The sequence below is a fragment of the Vombatus ursinus genome, unplaced genomic scaffold (genome assembly GCF_900497805.2).
Source record: "Vombatus ursinus unplaced genomic scaffold, bare-nosed wombat genome assembly UNPS02014945.1, whole genome shotgun sequence".
Taxonomy (NCBI): Eukaryota; Metazoa; Chordata; class Mammalia; order Diprotodontia; family Vombatidae; genus Vombatus; species Vombatus ursinus.
This window is the reverse complement of record NW_020954723.1, coordinates 2,199,792-2,222,548: the sequence shown is the minus strand read 5'-3', so window position 1 is coordinate 2,222,548 and position 22,757 is coordinate 2,199,792. Positions and strand designations below refer to the sequence as shown.

The following is a 22,757-nucleotide window of genomic DNA, read 5'->3' as shown; positions in this document are numbered from 1 at the left end:
AGATACTAGAGTGGTTTGTCCTTTCTTCTCCAGCTCATTTTACTGAAGAGGAACTGAGTTAAGTGACTTGCCTAGGGTCACATAGCTAGTAAATGTCTGAGGCCAGATTTGAACTCATGAAGATCAATCTTACTGAGTCCAGGCTTAGCACTCTATCTACTGTGCCACCCAGCTGCCACACTTCTCTAACACACATACACATACAAACACACACACACACACACACACACACACAGAGTTATCTTTCTTTTGTTGCTATTCCCCCCTTTTCAGTCTCTCCATTCCATATTTATCTGACTTCATTTCACCCCTAACTACCCCCATCCCAAACCAACCCCTATTATATCCCTAGTTCTAGGCCACGGTATAGTGCCACAGTGAACACGAAAAGTTAACTGACTCAGTTAACCTGGAAAAGCAGAAGACTTTACTACCCTGTCAGTCCTCAACAAAAGAGGTTGGAAGGAAGTAAATGACTTCCACCCAAGTGGCCTCTATCCTGCATCTTTCTACTGTGTCATTGATACAAACCTCCTCGCTCCTCCTCCATCACCAGTATTTGCAATTCCACGGTGAAAGATTCATTCCCTTTGGGTTTAAGGCATTGCCTCACTTTTTAGATACAAATACCCTTGGGAAGGATAACACATATTCAGTATTCAAACCAATTCCAACTAAGATTTTTAAAAGCTGTTAATGAATTTTAATATCTTAGCATGTATTGGGTTATTGGAGGACTCCAAAAAATGGGAGTGGTTGGGGGAAGGGTTTTGTGGCAGAAGTGGGGAAGTGATGACGGAGACATCATTTCTGAGCGCAGAGCATCCTGGAGAGCCAGACCAGATGGGATGCCATGGCAGCCTTGGGCACTAGCAATGGGGAGAGGGCAAACTCCCAAGCCAGATTCGATGAGGCAGTGTGCAGTGTGGAATGAAGAATACCAGATTTGGAGTTAGAAGCCTGGATGCTTAGTCCCACATCGTCGGCTCGTGAGCTGTTTAGAGTCAGGCAGGGGAGTGACTTCAATTCTCTGGGCTTCCATTTCTCCATCTGTCAATTGTAGGCTATTAATATCGCTTCCCGCTTTTGCAGAGGGTGAGTTCTGTTCTTGTCGCTCCCCGCCCAACCCTCTCCCACCACAAAATCCATTAAAACTAAATTTCTGTTCCTTTTCAGTAAAGCTCACAAAAAGCCCTCCAGATAAAAGCCAGGAACTCCACAGGCCTTCATGGAACCGAGCCAGATGGCAAGGATGTCTCTCTCTCTCTCTCTTTCTCTCTCTCCACTTTTCTCTTGCAAAAACAAGTTCTCCAACTTGAGCTGGCCTAACCAGATGGGGCAGGGCAGGAAGATACTGAGTTGGGGATCACCAGTCTCTTAGGAAGCACATTCCTCTGTACACAAACAAGCCAGAGGAGGTATAACCAGGCCCAGCCCTGCTACTCATGAGGAGGTGCTATCCTCAGGAGAGGCTCTGTCAGCCACGTGCCACACCCAATGCCTGGCATTCCCTAACTAAGGCAATATGCTACTTCTCAGCCAACCAGGTGACTGGCAGAGCAATTCCTCCGTGGGATCTTTCACTGCCCATGTGTCTGGGTAACTGACTCTTATTTCACTAGTTACTCATTAGCCTGGCCTCCTCTTCATATGACAAAGATAGGTAGGATTTGGGGGGGTAAGGAGGGTAAGATGCAAAGAGAAGGATCTCTTTCTAGCCTTCTTGGGGTTCCCATGAGAATAAGGCATCTGGACAAGGTTTTCCCCCATTTTTACTATGAAAATCCTGGGATCAGTCCTTGCCATTTCCCTGACTGTCTCCACCCTTCACCCCTCCCCAGACCGGGAAGCAATTAAACAGGTTTGTAACTAGAAGGAAATTTAGAAATCTTCTGATTCTACTACAACTCTCCCCCCACCCACCCATTTTACAAGGGAGGAAACAGAAGCTCTGAAAGGTACACGGGGTAGGTAAGATCAGACATGAATTAAGGAGCAGAACCAGAATTCAAATCCAGGTCCTATAAGTCTAATTCTGGTGTTCTTTCTCCTCATAATGAATGAATGACCCTATGAGGAGGGGTGTTCTGGTAAAGGTTTGACAACTGGCTTTCTAGGGAAAAAACGCATACACAACACGAATTTAGTTTAATCTGCATTATAAACATTTACTCCATCACTTTTTAAAAATCTGAACAATCAATGAAACAGTAATTCAAGCCCTGATGTGTAACATTTGCCTTAAAATCAGCTAGGAGCTGGTGCAGACCAGCTCGAGCACACTCCTGCCTATGGGGCAATCTGCCCTGTTTAGAGTTGGAAGGAAGCAGGGAAGGAAGAAGCAGCAGCGGCCTGCACTTCTGAAAAGTTTGCCTAGTTCACATTATCATTGTTTAGGCCTGGAAGGGGGCTTGCCAGCCCAACCCTTCCATTTTACTGATGAGGAAAAGTGACAGCAGTGGGATCTGAAGCTATGGCCTCTGACCCCAATTCCAGGGTTCTTTTTCCTGGAATTATGGGAGTTCTCCTAACCTTCTTCGAGCATCAAAGATGCTATAAAGATTGGCCAGAGAGAACTGTGACACTTCCCTTCAGGGTTTAAGTAAAATGTCAGTCCATGGCTGACCCAAAATTCGAACTCCCATATCAGAAAGGACAGAAGAGAACTAAGAGGTAAAGAATGAAACAGGAGTGTAGCTCTAAAGCTGAAGGTGGCCATAACAAACATTAAAAGGGTCATTTTATGTATAGTTGTAGAATTTAAATTTGGCAAGTACCTGAGAAATCATCTATCGCTGTTTTAAGGAAGAGGAAATAGAAATTAAGTGACACTCAATATTAAAAGGTAGTAAGGAGGGAGTTGGGATTCAAACCCAGGTTCTCAGACTTTTAATTAATTACACATTTTACCATACCATAATCTTCTTTTTGTTAAGTCATTTCAGTTGTCTCTGACCCTTCATGACACCATTTTTCGGTTTTCTTGGCAAAGATACTGGAGTGGTTTGACATTTCCTTCTTCAGCTCATTTCACAGATGAGGAAACTGAGGCACACAAGGTTAAATGACTTGGCCAGGGTCTTACCCATACTAGCCACACACCTAGTATGTGTCTGAGGCCAGGTTTGAATTCATGAATACGAGTCTTCCTGATTTCAAGCCTGGTGCTCTATCCACTGCACCACCTAGCTGCCCTATACCATAATCTTAGTAACTCCATATAAAACATAAGATGGAGGACTCAATAGTCTCAGGAACACCTTAAACACTTCTTACTCTTTCCTCACCATCTACTCACTGATCCTTCTTCCCCTAATTGGTAGCTTAGATCCGAGGATTTTTGAGCTAGAAGGATTTTAGAGACCACCCCAGGGATGGGGAACCTGCGGCCTTGAGGCCACATGTGGCCCTCTAGGTCCTCAAGTACAACCCTTTGACTGAATCCGGAACAAATTTGTTCTGTGAAGTTTGGATTCAGTCAAAGGGCTGTACTTGAGGACCTAGAGGGCCACATGTGGCCTCGAGGCCACAGGTTCCCCACCTTTGATAAGCCAACCTTTTTTTTTAACAGATGAGGAAACTATTTACCCCACCTGTATGCCCTCTTCTGGGCCTCAGTTTCTTCATTTGTAAAATGAGAAGACTAGACTTAAAGGCTCCTTCCAACCCCAAAGCTGAGGATTCTGTGTCCTGAAGAGCCAGAGGGATTGTGATTTGCCTGAGCACTCAGTGGTGGTTTATCTATGGAGTCACAAGGAATATCATGTCTAGAGTCCATGAGAAGTGAATGGCTTCCTTTTCTTTCTATCTGATCCTCATCTGGAAGGCCATCTCTACCCCTTGAAATTGGTCTTTCTTACTAATATCATAATCATTCTTGTGAGTTTGGCATCTGCAGTCATGCTCAAAATCCCTGATGCTGCCTTTGGCAAGCACTTCTACCAAGAGTGGGGGTGATGAGCATGGGGACTGGGAAATGATAAGACAGTTAACACTTGAGTTGCAAGTGGTGGATCGGAGAATCCAAAAACAGTTATCTATATCAGGAGGCCAACATTAGGGGGGAAAAGTAGAGAGATAGTGTAGAGAGTAAGAGAGTAGAGAGAAAAGTACTGGGGGTCAAAGAATGTATTTGTTATAGGGATTGAACTCTAGTACAAGTGGTTCATCCACTTGTTCTTGACATCTGGTTCACATTCTAGACCCCAATTAATTATTTTTTTCACTGTGTAAGCCCTGCAACAATGGCTTAATGTGGAAATGATCCTATGTTCTCAATGAGTAAACAGAATGTAATAATAGCTAGCCTTTACATAGTGCTTTATGGTTTGCAAAGCACTTTACGTGTTATCTCATCTGATCCTTACAACCACCTTGTGAGGTAGGTGGTATCATTTCCGCCATTTTACAGATAAGGAAATTGAGGCACACAGAGAGGTTAAGTGACTTGCTCAGGGTCACATAACTAGTATCTGAGGCAGGATTTGAACTAGGGGTCGTCCTGACTCCAAGCCCAACATTTCGGCCACTACATCACCAGTAAGTTCTAGAAGGCCCTAACAAGATGGAAAAGTTTTGAATATAGGGCCTGAGATAATATTGTCTCATCTGGGACCAGCCCAGAGGCAGAGAGGTCCAACACCAGAAGGTGGATTTTGTGTGTGTGTGTGTGGGGAGGGTAAGAAGGTTATACTAATAGCTAACAGTTGTATAGTACCTCCTTTATAACAGACACTGTGATAAGCATTTTATCATCTGACTTGATCTTTGAAACAACTCTGGGATGTAGGTGCTATTATTATTCCCATTTTACAGATGAGGAAACTAAGATAGAGGTTAAGTGACTTGCCCAGGGTCACACAGCTAGTAAGTGTCTGAGGCTAGATTTGAACTTGGGCTTTCTGACTCCAAACCCAGTGCTCTATCCACTGTACCATCTAGATGCCCTTCTAGTAACTCATGAAATTGTCTAGTGTACAACAGAGAAGCTATGATCTGCCTTGGTGTAGGAAAGACTCAGGCTGATGAAATTACAGATCTACAGAAGTACCTTTGTCCATAATTAAGATATACTTAAGATATATATATATATCCTAATTATAACCTGGGACAATCTGAAACAGTCACTTTGGAAAACCCTAGTTTAATTAAGACAAAAAGAGGAAGTGAGCTAGCTTACAAACTGCATCAAGCCAGAGGTCACTGTGATAACAGTTTTATTCAAGTCTGTGTGTGCTCTGGTGTCGAGACAAGGCTGAGATCAGCATTACACTGTAATACAATAAGAATTTTAGCCATTGAACCAAGCCTGCTTGGCACCCTTGGTTAATAATTTACAGTACATCCCCCCCCCCAAAAAAAAACCCAGAGGAAAAAATCCTGACCAGTTTTAATCAGTACTCTTCTGTGTTTAAACATTATTAGGGAGATGAAATAACTTGAATGCAAAAATGAAGGGAATGGGAGAGAAAAAGATAAGAACAGATGGACCCAGTTAAGGAGAGAGAGAGACCTGTTGGTCAATTTCCTCATCGTTAGTTTCAGTAAAATTAAACAGACAGCTACTTCATCCAGGCATAAAGGGGACGTCCTAAAGAAGGCTTCTCTGAAAATTAAAGTAAGTTAAACTCCATCTTCAGTTTCTTTCCTGAGTCTTCTGGTAAAGCTCACTAATTCTGAGACCCTAGAGTAACTGTACCCAACTGCTGCAGAAGGACTGTTAGAGTCACAATGATTGACTTAATCATAACAATCCCTGGATGTCCCAAGGATGTCTGGGTCCAAGACAACACCAAGACAAAACCTGATTACAATTTCCCCAAATTTGTTTGGGGGATGGGAGGGAAGGGGAAAAGTTGAAATGGAGAGGGAGGGGAGGGCCCTCCAAGGGTTGCAAATTTAGGATCTGGAAGAAATCTTAAGAAAGATGGTCATAAAGATGTGGTACACAGATGGGATGAGAAGCCTGTAAATGGGGTCAAAGAAAAGAACCTTTAACATTGGAGTGGGAAGAAATAAACGGCACGAAGATATATTCAATCAACACTTGGGGGAGGATCACAATTCCCACGACCCATTGGGCCTATACATCAAAGGAGAACCAAGTTCTAGGAACTTCTGCCTTAGAGAGGCTTATAGACATTCCAAAGTGCCCCTTATCACCACTCCCCTCCCCAAGGCATTCTCAAGGATACTCCTGAGTTGTTACTGCTCTTAACAACTCTCTTGCCATCTTTATGTTCAAAATAAATCCAGAGAGACTCCACTTACACAGCACTGAAGAGAAAAGCCATAACCTATGGGTTTCATGCTTCATGTGGAAGGTGGTGGAGAAGCTAAAGATCATACACTCTTAACTGTGAAGAAGAATGAGGGCAAGCCATCATCTTTTGGCAGTTGATTTAAGTCCCCACCTTTCTTAGAACACACATTTCAAATAGAGAACCTGAAGGTTCCTATATACTGTATCCTTATTCTACATACATTATCCAAGTTTTCTTTCTTTTAGTCTTTCTGATAAAATGTAAGCTCCTTGAGGGCAAGAACAGTTTCGTTTATTTTTATATCTCTAGTACTTTGGCACATAGTAGGTGCTTAATAAACGCTAACTGATAGTAATACTTGGCAGACCACTGGAAAATACTGGGAAACATTAGTACCCTGCTTTCCCCCAAACTAATCAGTCTAAACCTGATGTCCAAGTAAGGGTGGCCTGTGATTTGGAAGTCTTGGCAAATTAATTTAGTGTCCCTTTCACAAGTCTATGCTAAGGCCTGAAATGCTATCATCATGGTTTGAAATGCAAATACCTTTGGGAAGAATAACACATTTATCAGCTAACATCTGGAGGGGGGAGGAAAGTTGGAGAAAGTGGGAATATCACACCTATAGGAATTGGGCCCATAATGGAGAGAGAAGCAAAGGTCCTTATGGAGGACTCAAAAGACCTACTTCACTCCCCAGCCCTTATTTAGATCCAGATTCTAGCAGAGTTGGGGCTGTTGTTGAGTCATTTTACTCATATCTGACTCTTCATGTCCCCATTTGGGTTGGGTTTTTTTTTTTTTTGTTTTGTTTTGTTTTGTTTTTTGGCAAAGATACTGGAATGGTTTGTCATTTCCTTCTCCAGTTCATTTTACAGATGAGGAAACTGAGGCAAACAAGGTTAAGTGACTTGCCCAGGGTCATGCAGCTAGTAAGTGTCTGAGGCTGGATTTGAAGTCTGGAAGACTCATCTTCCTGATTCCAAGCCCAGTGCTCTCCACTGCACTACCTAGCTGCCCAGAGCTGGGGCTAGGAGGTGAAATAATAATTTTCAGGGAGATAGGAAATCTATCATTTCAGATACAAAGGTTTCAAATAAACTAAAACAAGTAACACATCTCTCTAGGTTCCTTCTCACCAAGGAAGACCAAGTTCTCATGGGGTGTGAGGAAGGGGTAGTGGGGGAGAGAAATGACTGACTCCACATGCCATCATATTTCTGATTCAGAAACCCAGGCTGATTCACTTCCTCTAGGCTGGCCCCAGCAGTGCCCACCTCACATCTAGAGAAGGTTCTTTATTGGGAGAAAAGAAAAACTTTGTCCATAGAACCCTGAAAAATGTTTTCCAATTCCCTATGATAGGAAGCCCTGACTGGCTGGCTGTCCCAACCTACCTATCAGCCATAGGAAACTCAGGTGTACAGAAGTAGAAAAAGAAGACCATTTACAAGGATATGGAAAGGATAAAGCAAAGCTTTGGTGGAAGTGGACAAGTTCCTTCCTTTTGCAGTCAGGCCCAGACAACCAATTCTCTTTTCCTGATAACAGCCCACCCAAACTTAATATCTGAAACAACATTACCTATGGAGAGAATATAGAAAATCATATGTACTTAAGAATGGAAAAATATGGGCTATAAATGCAGGGCTCTCAACTCCGTGTAGCAAGGCATTAGGAGAGTAATGTCTGGACCTAGAGTTAGAAGACCCGAGCTTTGATCAGCTTTGCCATTAATTAGCTATGGCACTTTGCCTCCCTAAATCTCCTTTTTCTTATATGTAAAACGAAGGAGTTGGATTATCATACACTCTAAGGTTCCTTCTAATTCTCACGTACTTTCACACTATGACAGCACAGTAATCCTAGGAACAATTGTCCATGCTTTCCAGTCTATCCCCCAATCATTAACCTTAGACAGCAATCTAATCCCTGAATTTCATCCCCCTTCAAAGGCCACACAAGAATAGAGAATGGTGAGCCCCATACACTGAAAAGATTAAGTGTCCTCACCACCCAGAAGTATATCAGGAGATACAGATACAGATACAGATACACACATACACACACGTGCTCACGCACACACACATACACACATTTTTTAATCTTTCCAACTCAGGCAAATACTGACTTGTTTAAAACAAAAGATAAGTATTTAGGAGTGGTGGTTCCTGACGCACCATAATACCCTAGGAGGAGGCTGGCTACCCAGGGTAGTTTCCGGGCCTTGAAGGGGTAGTGTAGGATATGCCATAGTCCTTTCTCCAAAGGATGCAAAATATATTTCTTGAATTAAGCAATTTAGGAGATTACTGGTGCTGGCTTTGGGGCTCCATGACTACAGATCTTTAATCTGGAAGGGACTTCAAAGAGGTATTTTTTTATTCCTATTTTACAGATGAAACAACTGAGGATCAGAGAGATTAAATGATTGACCCAAGGTCATACAGCCAGTAAGTGAGGGGCAGGATACTAGAATCTAAGGCATCCTCCTTCCAAGGACAGTGATCTTTCCTCCATACCAGGATAGCGGAAGACTGAGGGGCAGCTTGGCGTAGTGGACTGGACTCCTAGCTGGAAAGTCCTGGTTTCAAATTCTGCTTCAGACATTTGCTAATAGCATGATCCTGGCTGGTCATTTAACCTCTTTTGGCCTTAGTTTTTCTTTTGTAAAATTAAGGGTTGGATTTAATGGCCTTTAAGGTACCTTTCAGCTCTAAATTTATGATTCTATGAAACACAACTTGGAAAGACCTCAGAAGTCACTTGGTCCTAACCATATAAAAATGACAAGTCATCCAACCTTTGGTCAAAGTGAAGGGGGAACCCGCTACCACCCACGGCAGCCTGTTTGACTTTCATACAACTCTAATTGTTAGGAAGGTTTTTCTTACATTAAACCTAAATGTGCCTCTCTACAGCTTCCACCTCTTGTCCTCTAGTCCTGCCCTCAAGGCCCAAGCTGGTCAAGTCTAATCACTCTTCCAGGTGACAGCTCTTCACGTATTTGAAGCCAGCTGTCATATCCCTCCCAAACTCTTCTCCAGACTAAATATCCCTAGAGTCTCCCAATCCTCCTATGGCATGGGTCTAAGTCTCTTTGCCATCCTAGTCTCCCATCCCGGATGCTCCCCAGTTTTTTAAATGTCCTTCCTAAAACATAGTGCCCAGAACTGACCATGGTTTTCCAAATGTGGCTTGAGCAGAAGAGATCACACCAGCACCATAACTTCCCAAATCTGGAATAAAGATTCCTCCTGCATAGAAAAGCCATGCCTGGAGGTCTTTCCTGCCTCATCTCTGCCTGCTGGCCTCCCTGGAGTCCTTCCACTCTCAGCTAATGTCCCACCTTCTACAAGAAGTCTTTCCCAGTCCTCCTTAATCTTAGTGCCTTTCCTCTGAGATTCTCCACGACTTATCTTGTAGATAACTTCCTTGTACATAGTTGTTTGCATGTTGTCTTTCTCTAAGACGGTCAACTCCCAGAAAGCATTTCGCCTTTCTTTATATCCTCAGCACTTAGCACAGTGCCTGGCACACGGTAGATGCTTGATAAATGCTTGTTGACTTGGCTTGCCTTTGGATTAGAGGAGTTTCATAAGGATGTTCCCACTTTTCATATTTGTGAGCACCCCTTAGGCAGCAGCCTACAAGTACTAAGTCGCCTTGCCCAGAGGACCTGGCACAATGTGAAATAAGGACATCTGTTTTCCTTCCATCCAAATTCTTTCAAAGGAAGGCACTATAAGGACAGACCCTCTTGAGGGGCTTTCTGAATTAAGATTCTCAGATAGAACCTGACTGAATAGGCACCTCACTTTCTGATACTTAATGGGACATGCTCACATCTGCAGGTTAGGAAGATATTAGATCTCTGAATCTAATAGACCTTTAATCCTATCCCCAGTGTCTCTTCTCTGTGATAAAAGCAACAATGAACTTTATGGATGGGAGAGGTCTGCAAGTGTGGTTGCCTGGTGAAAAAACAACTGATACTGGTCATCATTCTCCACTAGTACAAGAGCCCCAGGCTTAAAACTTGGAGGTAAAACAAATTCAACAAAGGGTTGATTAGTCCTACCTTCTGAACATTGAGCTGTGTCCCTAAGACATGGTAGGTTAAAGAAAAAAGGACTTTGGGACAAATAACAGAATTCTAGAGTTAGAAGGATCTCAGCCAACCATCTAGTCCAATCCACCTGCAAAAAAGAATTGTGAAAAAGTACACTACAGTATACTCATAAAACAATCACATAGCCCCTCCTTGAATACCTTTCAAGGCATCTCATTCTACTTTTATTGTTGCTTAGTTGTTTTTGACTCTTTGGGACCCCATTTGGGGTTTTCTTGGCAAAGATACTGGAGTGGTTTGCCATTTCCTTCTCCAGCTCATTTTACAGATGAGGAAACTGAGGCAAACAGGGTTAAGCCCAGGGTCACACAGCTAGTAAGTGTCTGAGGCCACATTTGAACTCAGGTCTTCCTGTCTCTAGGTCCTTTGCTCTATCCATTGCCCCACCTAGCTGTCACTTTGGGATAGCTCTAATTGTTAGGAATTTTTTCCTGACAAGAATGGCCTAAGGTCTAACCTAAGCTAGTAGAGGAATTACGGAGGTAGGTAGTGCTGTGAGGGAGGAAGAGTGCTGGATTTGTAGTCAGAGGATCTGGATTCAAATCTTAGCTTTGCCACTTACTGCTTACATGACCTTGTGGTACATCTAAACCTCTCTAAGCCTCAGTTTTCTTATCTGTAAAATGAGGGGACTCAGTTAGATGACCTTTTTAGTTCCTTTCGACAATACATCTGGGACATGGCTACAAGATCCACTCTACCCAGAATTCTCCTTATGCCAAATCTGGATGGAATTCAAACTAGGGGGAAAAAATCAGGCTTTCTGAGTCAAAAGGCCGACACTTCAAAAGTGACACCTTTTATTTCTTGCGTTGCTAACAACCTCTCCCCATCTCCATTTCCTTCTCTCTAAGACAAAAATGAGGATGACAGCCATCCTCACTGATTGTTGGTTGGGATGAGTAAAGGATAATTTTTTAGAAATGGCTGAGCACTCTGAAAATATTCAAATGCTTCAGAAGAGCTCATGTCTGGCAATGACTCCCACTGGCTATGTCATGAGCCCCTTTTAATCAGTTTTCTTCTAGACGTCTCAGAAAGGAGTAAGACAAACCAACGCAAAGTCAAGGGGATGAAAGACACATTGTACAAATTTCCTCTCCTCCACACCTCAGCCGGTAATAAAGAAAGCTTCTTTCAGGAGCTGGCATCACTTCTCAGTTGAAAATTAATCTCTTCCTGCCAAGGAACCCAAAGTGCTTGATCAATATTGCCTTGTGAGCTCTCACACCCTATGCTTTGGGAGGAAGGCTGGTGATGTCTTTTCAAAAGGGGCTAAGTGATTCAGCCAAGGTCACAAGGTAAGTAAGCATCAGAATAAGGGAGAAGAGCCTGGAACTTTATCTCCTCCTTCTCCTCTGGGGTCTAAGCTCTAGATAACAGATGCCTTTTATCATTTCTTCTTTGCTTGAATACTCAGATGTGAATATCCCTCCCTTTCCACCAGCAAACACATCCCACTTTCAAGGAAACTGAAAAAAAAAACTTTAAAAAAAATCAGAGCTGTTTCTCATCAGACACTTCAGGGCCTGCAATTGAACCTCACATAAAGGAGGGAGTTGAGAGACGACCTTGGGGGCGAAAAATGCCTACAATTAAAAAAGTATCCTTCAAAGCTATTTGAGTGGAATTACAAGGTAGTATGAAAGGCAACTCAGATGCCCAGCAGCTGGCTAGCCTCTCAAAGAAGTAGATGAGAACTGTCTCTGAGTCAGTGATGTGAGCAGGAACCTTAGGAAATAAATATTTTCTGACACCACATTCCATGTGGTTTAACGCATTGCATAGTGTTAAGGACTAGGGTCCCTAGGCAGCGCTAGGGAAGGTCAACTATTCGCAGTGAAAGTAGTTTGACCCACAGCTTTGAGGTCAGCTCCTGATCAGAACCACAGACAGCATGAAGCTAAATGGGAAATATCAACTAAAAGATCGTTCCCAGCTGGCTTCTGACCGATGTCCCCAGCAAATAGCCTCCCTAGCCCAGGGATGACAGGCCAAGGTGTGAGAATAATAATGACTCCTTCCACTGCCTTGCCATGGGCTGGCATGATGGGAAGACAATGAGGTAGGGCAGAGGTCACCTGCCCCTGGTACAGAAGAGGAGCAGGGAGCTGGGTTCATTGGGCCAGAGGTAAAACGTCATTGTGAGAATTCACTATCTTTACGGGACTAAAGCAGCACTCTCTAGTCTGCACTCTCTGGCCTGACCAAGAAGCTTTCCTCTCTGCTTTTCCCTTGTAGGAGGTTCTGTTTATCTCTCCAGAAAGGAAGGAACCTTATAGAAGACTGAATGCCATCCCAACTCCAGGCTCAGGGATGTCTCAGCAGAGGCCCAGTGTACTATTAAAAGTTACAGATGGATTTCACTCAGTTCATAACATGACGGAGAAACAGATTGGGAGATGGGGAGGAGGTGGTTGAAGAAAGAGATAGAAGAGACCTTAAGTTGAAGTTCATTATTCAAGTAAATAAACAAATTTCATAAATATCAGAACTGCTATCAGTTTTTTTTTTTTCTTCATGTCAGGAAGATTGGGCAGTGCTTGAAAGAGCCTTGCTGCTCCCCCATGGTCCAAAGCCCAGTAGGTCAGGAGGCCACAGTATAGGGAGGAGAGAAGGCGCAGAAAAACTCTGACCAATTTTTACATACATTAGGGCCAACCTATGCCTTTATAGATCCTGTCCTTGAGCTATTATGATGTCCCATTTAGGGGGGTGTTTCACAACCTCATTTTACAGACGTGAACAACTGGAGTGAAGTGACTTGCTGAAGGTTATAAGGGTGGTTGCCTGAACTGAGAAAGTAACTCCAAAATCTCTATTCCCATTACCTAGGCTTCACTGCCGGATGCCACTTCTGCTAAAATTTACGAGAAAACCTCTTAGGGTTTGAGAGATTTTTACTAACCATACATGAAGGCTTGCAGTTACTGGTCCCTGGAGAAGACAGAGTAAAGAATAAGGGAAAGGACATAAGAGAAAATCAAAGGAGTACAATAGGGCCATCCCACGGAGAATACACAGAGCTGCCTGCCTGCTTTCACCAGGTCCTTCAGCACTGAGTCACATACAACCAACCAGAAATAGCAAGGGGCTTTGGCATCCCCAAAGCGTCCAACTCTGTCAATGCTGACCTAGCAAATGTAGTTGGCCAGAAGTAAGTAGTCCAGCTCTGCATATACTCCATGGCAGGCCCCATTACACAAGAAAAGGGCCAGACACAAGACTCTGTCTCTAGCACCTAAGGTGGCACCAACGAAGAATTCTCCCAAGAACCCACCCATGGGCTAGGTAAGGGTTTTTCTAGCAACATGATTTGGCCACACACCAACCATAGGGAGGTCAGTGCCTTTGCTATGTGATACTCCCCACCCTTCACTGAGTCTTGCTAAAAGAAGCCAGAACATAGACTCTTCACTATAACTCAACTATATTTCCCTACCCCTCCTCCATCCCCACCCCCAGTCCCATAGAGGTGGATCAGAGCGCCACCTCTAGGCTCAAATAAATAGATCAGGCAAGTAGAATGGTGGCTGGGGAGGGGGGAATGGAGGTCCATCAAGTCACATGCCTTTATCACCCTGCCCCCAAGCATTCCTGACAGCATGAGACACCACCAACCTTAGGTCTCTTAATGACCTTGAACTGGATTCAAGGACAAGGGTGGGGGTAGAGAGTAGCAGAAGAATATCCAACATTGGTGTTTGTAACCACAGAACTCTGGAATGACCAAGAGACTCTGGGACAGACCCTGGGCATGCCCTACTTAACAGTGCTGGAGGACGGTGGACAAATCTGGCTGTGACTGGGTTGCCATGCCATGGCCCAAGGGTGAGGAATACTGCAGAGCTGGAAGGTCATTCACACACCTCCCCCTCCCCACACGCACACACACACTCAGATCTGACAGGCTACATCAATGGGGGTGGTTCTAAACAGGAGAGCTCACTGTTGGCTAGGGCCTTTGGAGCAGCTGCCCTCCACACCTCTTCTGTCTTCAAAGTGCATTATCAGTGCAAGAAGTAGGACTGGATCTTGGGGTGCCACTTGGTGGGAGACACGCCCTAGCCAGGCCCTCCCAGGTCCTCTCTTCCCTTTTGCCCAGACCTCTACCCCCACCCCAGATTCCTCTCATGCTAAGACCAAAACTCTTGCTGAACCTCGTAGGTAGTGGATCTGTGTGTGTTTAGTTCAGACCTACACAAAGGAACAGTGCTGTCCTGGCTCTGCCCCTCTGCGTCCAGATCCAAAAGGGCCTGTTCAGCAGGAGGAGGGTGCCCTGCCTGAAACGGGAGCAAGGCAGGAAGCCCTGGCCGCTCTTCCACAGTGCTACTGCTGCTTGCAAAGCAGGAGTCTAGGTTGCTGGGTGTCTCTGTGCTCGAGCTGTTGGCGGGGGAGGCGCTGCGGGCGTGGCTGGGGGACACAAACCACCAAGGGTCCAGCCGCTGCCGGTTGGCAGAAGGGCGGGGCCGAGGAAGAAACTCCAGAGTCTTAGGTCTTTCCAGGGTGGAGTCCTGATGGGTGTTCCACCGTCTTGGGGTTGGGGGAAAGACCAGATTGGGGTCTGGCAGGCGAGGCACCTCCCCAGGATCTCGGCTGGGGCTTGGAGTTTTCAGCATCCCTGGACGAGGGGAAGAAAAAACAACAACAACTAATTGAAGGGCATGAGGCCAAGGTACCATGCATTGGGAGTCAACAGTTATAGTGAAGGAGTGTATAAGAGTATAATGGGTCTTAGGGGTGGAGAGTGTCAACCAGAAAAGAGTTGAAAAATGACCCAAAAGTAATTCCAGCCAATGGCATGATTCTCAGCCTTTCTGCCTACTCACTCGCTAACTAGAGTGCTTAGGGTGACCAACAGGAGATTGGAAGGAAAAGTGGTAGGGTGATGTACACTTATCCTTCCACATTGCAGGGTTTAGGGACACAGTGCCCCTGTGATCTGGAAAAACCACATAAAATTTTTTGACCTTCCCTTCACACCAGAGAAGAAGTTTGAATTTTTTTTCTTTTTCTTTTATGGGGTGTTTACAGTACCTTATTGTAAAATTTGGGTATATTTATGGTATTAAAAGATAAAATATATTGATATTGCATAATACTATACATGTATTTTTTGCATTTCTGAGTTTCTAAACTTTTTCTGTGTCATCTGTTGGCCTTCACATATTATCTGTGGCTTCCACAAAACTCCCCAAATATTTCCATTTAATTTCTTATGTCAACCCCCAATATATTGAAACCCTCAATGGGGAAAGTCCCAATGTAGAAGGGTTAAGTGTATAAGAAGAATGTCAGAGTTCAGATACTTAACACATTGGTATGAGTATCAGATGTTAGCAGGTAAATCTCTGTAAAGAGAAGGCTGAGAGGAAGAATAGAGGATAAAAGCTGGTGGTAACCTACTCCTATGTATGCAAAGATATGTCTATATACTTTCAAGCAGATGTCAATGAGGGGTTATAGGGTATGTGTGGGGAGGATATGCATGAATGGGTGTGGTTCTAGCTACTAAAAGGTCATCTGAGTCAACACTATAATGAGATGCAGAAGCCTAGCACATGATAGGAAATATCAGGAAATACAGGAAGTTTTACTTCCTGAAAATTCGAGTATTTGGGTTTTTAAACTCAAACTCCTCAAAACTCTGGCAATAGCCAGAAGCTAGACTTAGATACATTCTGCCCTATACATTATATAAGCTATAATAAAGTCTCCATATGGGTCCTGTGTTTAATTCTTCTTAGGCCCCAGGAAATTTCACTTCAACCCAATACTCAAATTGGGAGACGCTCTTGGGACATAGGGTAGGCACTGCTTAATTGAAGCAAGGACAAATCACTGAATTTCCCTAAGACCTCAGCTCCAGCCCTTCTTCAACAACTGAAGAGAAGCCTGCTTTGGAAAAAGGGAAACTTTGTTCATTCACAGAGTATTCCACAAGAAAGAGGAGAAAGGGAGAGAAGGAATGGGTGGTGGTGGTGGTGAGGCTCACCTGCACCTGGTGTGGCACTCAGCCCATTACTAGATGGGCTCCCATTGGCCAGGGGTGTCACTGGCTTAAGTGCCCCATCAGAAGGAGTTCGTCTGTGACCAGTAGGTTGTGTGGGAGCAGAGAGGGTGACATGGGTGGGAGTCAAGGACTGGTTGGGATCTCGCTTGAAACGTTCAACTTGGACATTGACCAGTGGGTTGTTGGTGCGAGGGGGCAAGGGAGCTGCCTCCACTGGACTGACTGGCATCTCATATACCACAATCTCATCGCTGTCTGATCGAAGGAGGGACCGTGTAGAGTTGCACTCAGAGATGGAGGACAAAGAAAGTAGTGTCAGAGAAGCCGAGGGGTCCCCCAGGAACAGCACTGGCTCCTCCTTCTTGAAGAGCTTGCGGGAAGGGGGGCTGGTACTCCGGCGGGGGCGGCTAGCCCTCTGGAAAAGGCCCTCACGCCTCTTCTTCTCTTCTCGGGGTGGCAGCTCGGGCTCTTCTGGGGGTAGCAGCTGGCACTTTCCTGCCTCCAGCAGGTCAAACCCTAGGCCTGTGGCAGCCAGCACAGCCCCACAACCCAGGAGAGCCACCTCACAGCGGCGATGCTGGGTTCCTCCTCGCTTGAGGCTGTTGGTGGGTGTTAACTGTGGGGTGCTGGTAGCTGAGTTCACTGGGGTGGGCTCCTCATGGGCTCCATCAATGGGTGGGCCATCCACCTCCTCATTTCGTGGGAATGGAATGCAGAGGTAAGACTGGTTGGAAGAATGGATTGCTCGGCTCTCCCCACTCCTCAGGCCTTCGATTTCTTCATCCTCTGTGGGGTGGGGGGTGATGGATGAGAGGCAAAAAACAAGACCAAATTGACTGAACTGGCAGCTTAACTCCCTCCCTCTCTCCTGGCCTAGTTGAGTAACAGTCAGTGATACTCAAAAGAAATCAGGGGGAAAAAACCAGTATAGTCTGGTGGTTGCCATAAAAAAAATAGGTATTAGACCACTAGAGCTTTCTTTCAAATATCTTCCAATGACTGACATGGGGAAATTACTATTCCTCTTAGCACATCATCTTTCCCATCCCCCTAAAAGGGAGACCAGTCAACTTGTTACCTCCTTCCCTAGGGACGTTTTACATGAGCTAGGAAAAAAATAGCAGGTCACAACAGGCCAAGGGACAGACCTGATATCAGAATAATTTGACCCTTTCAAGGTAAAGCTCTGTAAGTATGCTTTACATTCTGTAGAAAACCCCACCCCCCAGCACCCCTGACCTGGCTCTCTTAGGTCAGGGAGCAGAAGGGGGAGAGCACTTAGGCTTGACTTTTGGTTCATCCTTCTGCCTTTGGGTTTTCCATCAATATCATAGTGTTGTCCCTCAGCCCATCAGCAGTGTTTGGCAATAGTGTCTGAATTAGGAGCCAAGGACTGACTGGATGAAGATTCATAGGTCTACAAAAAGCCCAGCAAAGAAGCTATATTATGCCTGAAGGAACTTCTTAAGCAACCCACAAAGGACAGAAAAGGGCATCTAGCACTTTTTCCCCTTTCCATTAGATTATAAACTCCTTAACGGTAGGCACTGCCTTTCTATTTCTTAATACACCCCTAACACTTAGCACAGTGCCTGGCACAAAGTAGGTGCTTAATACATGTTTACTGAATTGAAGCAAATGTGGAATTCGACTCTTTGGCATCCTCCTACCTATGGGAAAGGAATGCTCTTGGGATCTGGGTAGTGGATAGAGTTATAGAGCCAGGAAGACCCAAGTTCAAATCCTGTCTTGAACACTTGCTAGCTATGTGAGCCTGGCCATTTAACCTCTCTAAGCCTCAATTTCTTCATCAAAAAATGGGTGTAATAATAGTACCCATATCCCAGGGGTGTTTCAAGACTCAAATAGATACTGTTTGGAAAGCAATTTGCATACCTTAAAGTAGGATGTAAATGTGATCTATCTGAGGAAAATACTTATTATTTATCACTTATTAATATTGTTTGAACCTAGCCTTATGTGGCTAGAAATTGTTTCACTCAAAAGTTTACTGTAATGGTCAAGCTGACCTCAGAGATTCATCAAGGAAGCTAGATGTCTGCAGGGAATGCTTAGATTCCACTTGGGTCTAGGTTCCACTCAGTGCTTGTGTTTTGGATACCCCAAATCTGAATGTTTATGCTTATATCTCAATCTACCTTAATTTGAATGTTTATGCTTACTGATATCCATCTCAATGGACCTTTGCCTAAGAATAGTCCTCTGAACCCTAGATGATGTAAACCTTGCTGAGACTGGACAAGAGCCATACCTCCTTTCTGGCTCACTCTCCTAAGCCAAATGACCAAATAAATTTCTTTCTAAAACAATTTCAGGTTTGGGGGCTCATTCTTGTGACTTACATCTATCATTATTAATATTGTTATACTAATCCAAGGAGCAGCTAGGTACCACAGTGGATGGAAGAGAGTAAGGAAGACCTGAGTTCAAGTCCAGTCTCAGACACTTGCTAGCTGTGTAACCCTGGGCAAGTCACTTAACCCTGTTTGCCTCAGTTTCCTCATCTGTAAAATGAGGGGGAGAAGGGAATGGCAAAACACTCCAGTATCTCTGAAAACCCCAAATGGGGTCATGAAGAGTAGGACATGACTGAAATGACTGAACAACATATAATACTAATCCAAAGTGATTGTCTTCAAATAGTTCCATCAATTAGGATCAGACATGATCCACCTAGAACAATCCGGAAAGCCTGGAAATGCCCTTTCCCTGCAGGAGCAGGCAAGAGTCATTCCAGGAGGTAAGCAGATACCCTAGTCTATGACTTGATATACTGGGATTCCACTAGCTTGAAGATATTTCCAGAATAATAATAATAATAATAATAATAGCTAGCATTTATATAGTGTTTTAAGGTTTACAAAGCACTTTACATATATTATCTCCCCGATTCCCCATAACAACCCTGGAGATGGGTGCTATCACTATCCCTGTTTTATAAATGAAGAAGCTGAGACAGAGGTTAAGTGACTGCCCAGGGTCAGGTGTCTGAGGTAGGATTCAAACTCAGGTCTTCCTGACTCCATGTATAGCATTCCGTCCACTGCACCATCCAGCTCTCTATGCTGATGCAAAAGCTGAAAAGGTTTTCTCATTTCTCATGCTTGAAACCTTGCTCACACAGCAAAATAGGCCCCAAGAAGCCAGAGATCCTATGTAGTCAGTGGCCAAAGAAGTGCTGTGAAACTACATTGTCCTAAGATGATTAAAATATGTATACATAAAATATGCATTCCTCAAATGCACTCCCAACATAGCTCCTCATCAGAACATCTCTTTCTTCCTTTAAGACCCCACGTAAGCACCACCTTCCATGTGAAGCCTTTGCTGATCCCCTCCCCTCGAGTGCAAATGTGTTCCCTCATAAATTTCCTTGCATTTAACAACTTTGTGTTTATTTGCACTGATTCTCTTTATATTTATTCAGTATATACTTATATACGTCCTTGTCATCCTCATTAGAATGTAAGATCCATTTGAGAAGTGATTATTTGATTGTTTTAATTATATTTATTATATCAACCTATTACAATCATTAGCACATGACATACGGTAGGTGCTTCATAAATGCTTGCTGATTGGTTGTTGATAGAATCAGAGAGTTGAAAAAAAAAACCTGAGACATTATTTGATATTATTCCTTGATTTTATATATGAGGAAACTGAGGCCCAGAAAAGTAAAGGGATTTGCCCATTATCATTACCCCCTATTGCACTGAATAGGTCCTGAAGAGCTAGTCTCAGCTTGAAAGAGTAGGTAGTAGGAACAATATGAAGTAAATTAGGGAAGAGATAATTTGTGGCTTGGGAATTAGATAAAAAGAAAATAATGAAAAGAGGGAAGGAAAGAGTTGGTAAGGAATGAAAAAATGCTTCCATTTAGTGAAATGCTTCCATACAATTTGCCTCATGGCAGTAAAGGGGTCTAGGAAGTATGACCAGATACTTCCTGAGGAATTAAGTAGAAGATAATGCTTTAAGATGCAATGTTTTAAGATTTTTTTTTTTGGCTTTCTCCTCCTGAAAGTCACATGAAGTAGAAATTGCAAGTATCATTAGCCCCATTTTACAGATGAAGAAACTGAGTCTTTGAGAAGTAAAGTAATTTGCTCAGGGTCATTGACTTAGCCATGGTTTGAGACATAATTTGAACCATGACTCCATGTCCAGCACTCTTGGCACATAGTGCCTCTCAAGAATGACCTATTTGCTGCCCTTACCCATCTCGGCAAGGCTGGTAAACCCTGGAAGGGCAGTAGTTGTCCTCAGGCCTTTCCCCAAATTTGGAGCACTGTTTGACCACTGCTTGTATCCATCCACCAGAGATTTCAGGCTGCATAAAGGAAACAAAGGAAAACTATTACAACAGGTCACTACTCCTTCCCTCCCTGGACTCCTCCCAGACTATCCATCTGCCTTCAATCTGACCACATATACTACTCAGTTCTGCTACTTCTGGGGGCCCTAAAGTCCAGGGCTAGAAGGCCAACAAGAACCTGATTATTTGTCAAAGTGAAATGAATCAGATGCTACAGCACAAGAAGAAGCAAAAGAGTTGTTTCACCTGCTCCTGTCATGAGTCATGGAAAGGTCTGAGAGCAGCAGCATCACACTGAGGCAGGGGATGCAGGTGATGCAGGTGAACGACAGTAGCGACAAGAAGACCCAACCTAGGTGTGCTTGCTGCCCCGGAGTATTTATTTTTAGGGCCCATTTTAAGGTGACTATAACCAACCCACAAAGACCAACCCCAACTAATTCATCTCTGCTGAAATGTAAACTATAGGCAAGCCCCATGCAAATAAATATAAGTTCTAGCAGGAAACAGCTCCGCAGAGGTTAGAGCACCCATCCCAGTTCACTCCAGTTGGCATCTTATTTTTCAACCAAGTTCATGGCATGCTTAGATAGCTTTCAAAGCAATCAGCTTAAAAAAAAAATCAGCAAACCCAAAAAGGGTACTCTGAGCTGTATCATCACCTCAGTGCACTTTGGGACATATGCACAGGTCAGAAATGACACTGTTCTCTTTTTAACCAGTTCTCCCAGAACCCTTCCTCCAAGACATTTCAAAGTCATTAATTCGTGCTGACGTACTAGTGACACTCCCAGGAAATAGGTTAGATGCCCAACAGGGCTCCTCTCATTCAAGAGAGGGGGAAATCAGAGGCCTGGCTTCAATTCGAGGCAGTCCATTAGACTACATGGTTTAGGGTTTTTTTTTTGTTTGTTTGTTTTTGCCCTTTAGGAGAAAGATGGTAGAACTTATCTAATACAACTGTGGTTGTGGAGATATCAGTAAGACTACAGCCTCAGGCAAACGGAAGAGCACTCCCACCATTCCTGCTCCACTCTAGAATTCCAGCCCAGTAAGAAGAGTGGAGAAGCTGCTTTATCTTCTCCTGGATACACCCTAGAATCCTGTCCTAAGTGGGGCCTCCATTGGGATTCTGACCAGCTGAAAATATTCAAGTTATCACTTGTTATAATGAAAAAATAGTGCCAGGAGTAAACATGGCTGAACATGAACTAAGTGCCTGATAACACTGTCTGGAATCTCCCATGGCTGTACAGGGAATGATATCATGACCTGCACAAAATACTAGGGGATAGACAACCATGTATCATTTCTCAAGGTAAAGGAATAGCTGGGGAAAGGAAGAAAAAAGACTGAAGAAAGCAAGGCCAAATCCAGATTAGTCTGGTGATTTACTCGATTTTCCCAAGGTGCACTGTAGCACTACTTTAAACAAATAAACAAACAAACAAAACATAAACTAAAAAGTAAAAGCACTCCTGAGATGACTGAAGCTCTAATCCCTTAAGAACTGCTACAGAAAATAAGAAGGATGTGGATGATGGGAGTAGATACCAATGCAAAGGCATAGAAAGGGTGGAGCACAAACTCACCCCAAGTGAAAATGTGGAGACTCTGAGAGGGCACACAAACCATTAGTTCTCTCTCGCTTCTGAGGAGATCTTTAATGGATAAAGAGAATCAGCAACAACCATGTAGGGTACACCGCATCAGTCACCCTCCCCCACATCCCACCTGATGTTGTACCATGGCGCTTGTGACTATTCTGAACTACACTCTCATCATTCAAGGGGAAAAAAAATAAAACAACTCATCCTTACTGGCCACACAAGCCAAGAGGAGTTTTCCTGGGTCAGAATGTAGGCCTAGTTTTTAAAAATATGATGTGGTATACAGAAGAATGTCCAGCACATGGCAACTGTTATTCAGGGCTCCAACTTGGGCATCAGAGGGCAGGAAGGAAGGAAGGAAGGAAGGAAGGAAGGAAGGAAGGAAGGAAGGAAGGAAGGA

The 22,757-nt window shown here is 43.9% G+C and overlaps 1 protein-coding gene across 2 annotated transcripts in view; it reads right to left on the bottom strand.

Annotated features, from left to right (window-relative positions):
* Positions 1 to 10,756: 10,756 nt before the first annotated feature.
* LOC114030196 (mitogen-activated protein kinase kinase kinase 9) overlaps positions 10,757 to 22,757 on the bottom strand; it is a 113,780-nt gene continuing 101,779 nt past the window's right edge. Inside the window, exons 9-12 of one of the 2 annotated variants that reach the window (XM_027844977.1) lie at positions 22,340 to 22,408; positions 20,650 to 20,762; positions 16,391 to 17,194; positions 10,757 to 15,016 (exon numbers count right to left, since the gene is read on the bottom strand). In XM_027844977.1, the coding sequence (XP_027700778.1) occupies positions 14,532 to 15,016; positions 16,391 to 17,194; positions 20,650 to 20,762; positions 22,340 to 22,408 (1,471 nt within the window). In that variant the 3' untranslated portion in view covers positions 10,757 to 14,531. The remainder of the gene's footprint in view (positions 15,017 to 16,390; positions 17,195 to 20,649; positions 20,763 to 22,339; positions 22,409 to 22,757) is intronic. The other variant, XM_027844978.1, reaches the window with a different exon arrangement.